This window comes from Halyomorpha halys, unplaced genomic scaffold (genome assembly GCF_000696795.3).
Source record: "Halyomorpha halys isolate HHAL.00 unplaced genomic scaffold, Hhal_1.1 Scaffold505.1, whole genome shotgun sequence".
Lineage (NCBI taxonomy): Eukaryota > Metazoa > Arthropoda > Insecta > Hemiptera > Pentatomidae > Halyomorpha > Halyomorpha halys.
The window spans coordinates 258,850-260,412 of NW_027114634.1; the positions used below are offsets into that span (position 1 = coordinate 258,850).

Genomic DNA, 1,563 nt, shown 5'->3' on the forward strand with positions numbered 1-1,563 from the left:
AAAAAAAAAATAATAATAGTTCAGTCTGGAAAAAAAATAAAATGCTATGTGTTCAAAGTTATATTAAATATAAAATTTATTATTACCAATATAAAATATCCCGTTAGTTATAATTGGCCATTTAGTATCGAACGAATGCTTTATAGCACCGTCTGTTGAAAGGTTGATTTTTCCGTCGTTAATGGATGTTGTTAATGCATGCCATGCACCATCCGAAATAAGAGTCCCTGGAAGCAGAACAGATCTACCTTCTTCAGCAGTTAAACCCCAAACTACTTTTAGTAGTCCATTCTCCAATCCAAAGCCAATAAAATTATCTTCCTGTGAAAAGTATAAATATGAGTTTTATGACTTAAGCAATGTTACTAAAAATACATTATTACCTTATATTCCTTAGGTTACCTTTGAGGACCAGAGTAACATGCCGTCATTCTGTGATGAGGAAAAGTTAAGGTATATATAAGTGATAGCTGGTTCTGCAATAGAGATTCCGCCCCGTTTGGCAACACCGTGCTTAGTATCCACTATTAAATGTCCGTCACCTCCAAAATGCGGCATACCAAGAGGAACCTCTGCAATAATAATTTTTTAAAGTATAATATTTCCAGCGAACACTGAATCATACAGAATCAATAACCAATACGATTATGGGTGGATTGTCACGATGAAAGTAAGCATTTTTTGTTAGCGTATTCGACTTGGATCAAAGCTTTGAAAATGATGTCGACCCCCCATGCTCCACGTGTAGGGTTCTGAAACCTACTGAACATATGGTCCCATTCTGCACTGTCTTTGAAGTACAGGGGGCTTTAAAGGTTTGATGAAGAATTTCTTTTATATTAGAGATTACTACTTGTACTACTAAAGCGTAGTGTACAGGTGAAAGGAAATAGTACATTTCAATAATCCACCATAATACACGAGCTACACAAAGAGGGCGACAGCAAGTCTTTGGAAATAATCAACGGAAACATACCACTACTGAATTGAAATAAAGTTGATAATAGACTTCTAATATAAAATGATTGATTTTGCTGTTCTATAACGGGTAAGGTAAAGAGGAAAATAAGATAATGATTAAAAAGAAAATAATGATAGAAGTCTCAAGTACTTCTTTTATTTAAATAATTCTGTTTTTAGTCGAAATTTAATGCAACTATTGCCCTCATGTTTGCTTATGTCTAAAAGTAGAGAGAAAAAGGAATTGTTGCTTGTAAATGTAAAGTTTAGAACTGATTGTAAACCAATACTAAGGAATCAAAATGACTATTGATGTCAGGAAAGATACTGGGATTAGCCAGTACATCCAAATTTTTGTATCACCAACTCTGCAATGCCGGTATCGGCATAAGATAAGTTAAGGCCACATTTTTATCGGTTTTAATGATAATGTTGTCCTAACGAGACAAAATCTGTCCCGTTCTTAGATCTTAGTCAATTTAGATTAAGATTAGTCCCGTTAATAATCATTTCCATTGTTGATCTGGTCTTACATCATAGAAGATTTATTTTTATCTAAGAATAGTTTTGGCTGGAAGATATTATTATATTATATTATTTTTA

At 33.2% G+C, this 1,563-nt stretch overlaps 1 protein-coding gene across 4 annotated transcripts in view; it reads right to left on the reverse strand.

The window, feature by feature from the left end:
• The window catches only part of eys (eyes shut), a 43,274-nt gene that overhangs the window by 4,232 nt on the left and 37,479 nt on the right, over window positions 1-1,563 (reverse strand). For 3 of the 4 annotated variants that reach the window (XM_014425302.3, XM_067051799.1, XM_014425299.3), the window contains exons 22-23: window positions 403-572; window positions 87-321 (exon numbers count right to left, since the gene is read on the reverse strand). In XM_014425302.3, the coding sequence (XP_014280788.1) occupies window positions 87-321; window positions 403-572 (405 nt within the window). Of the gene's footprint in view, window positions 1-86; window positions 322-383; window positions 573-1,563 lie in introns of those variants that run through there. The other variant, XM_067051800.1, reaches the window with a different exon arrangement.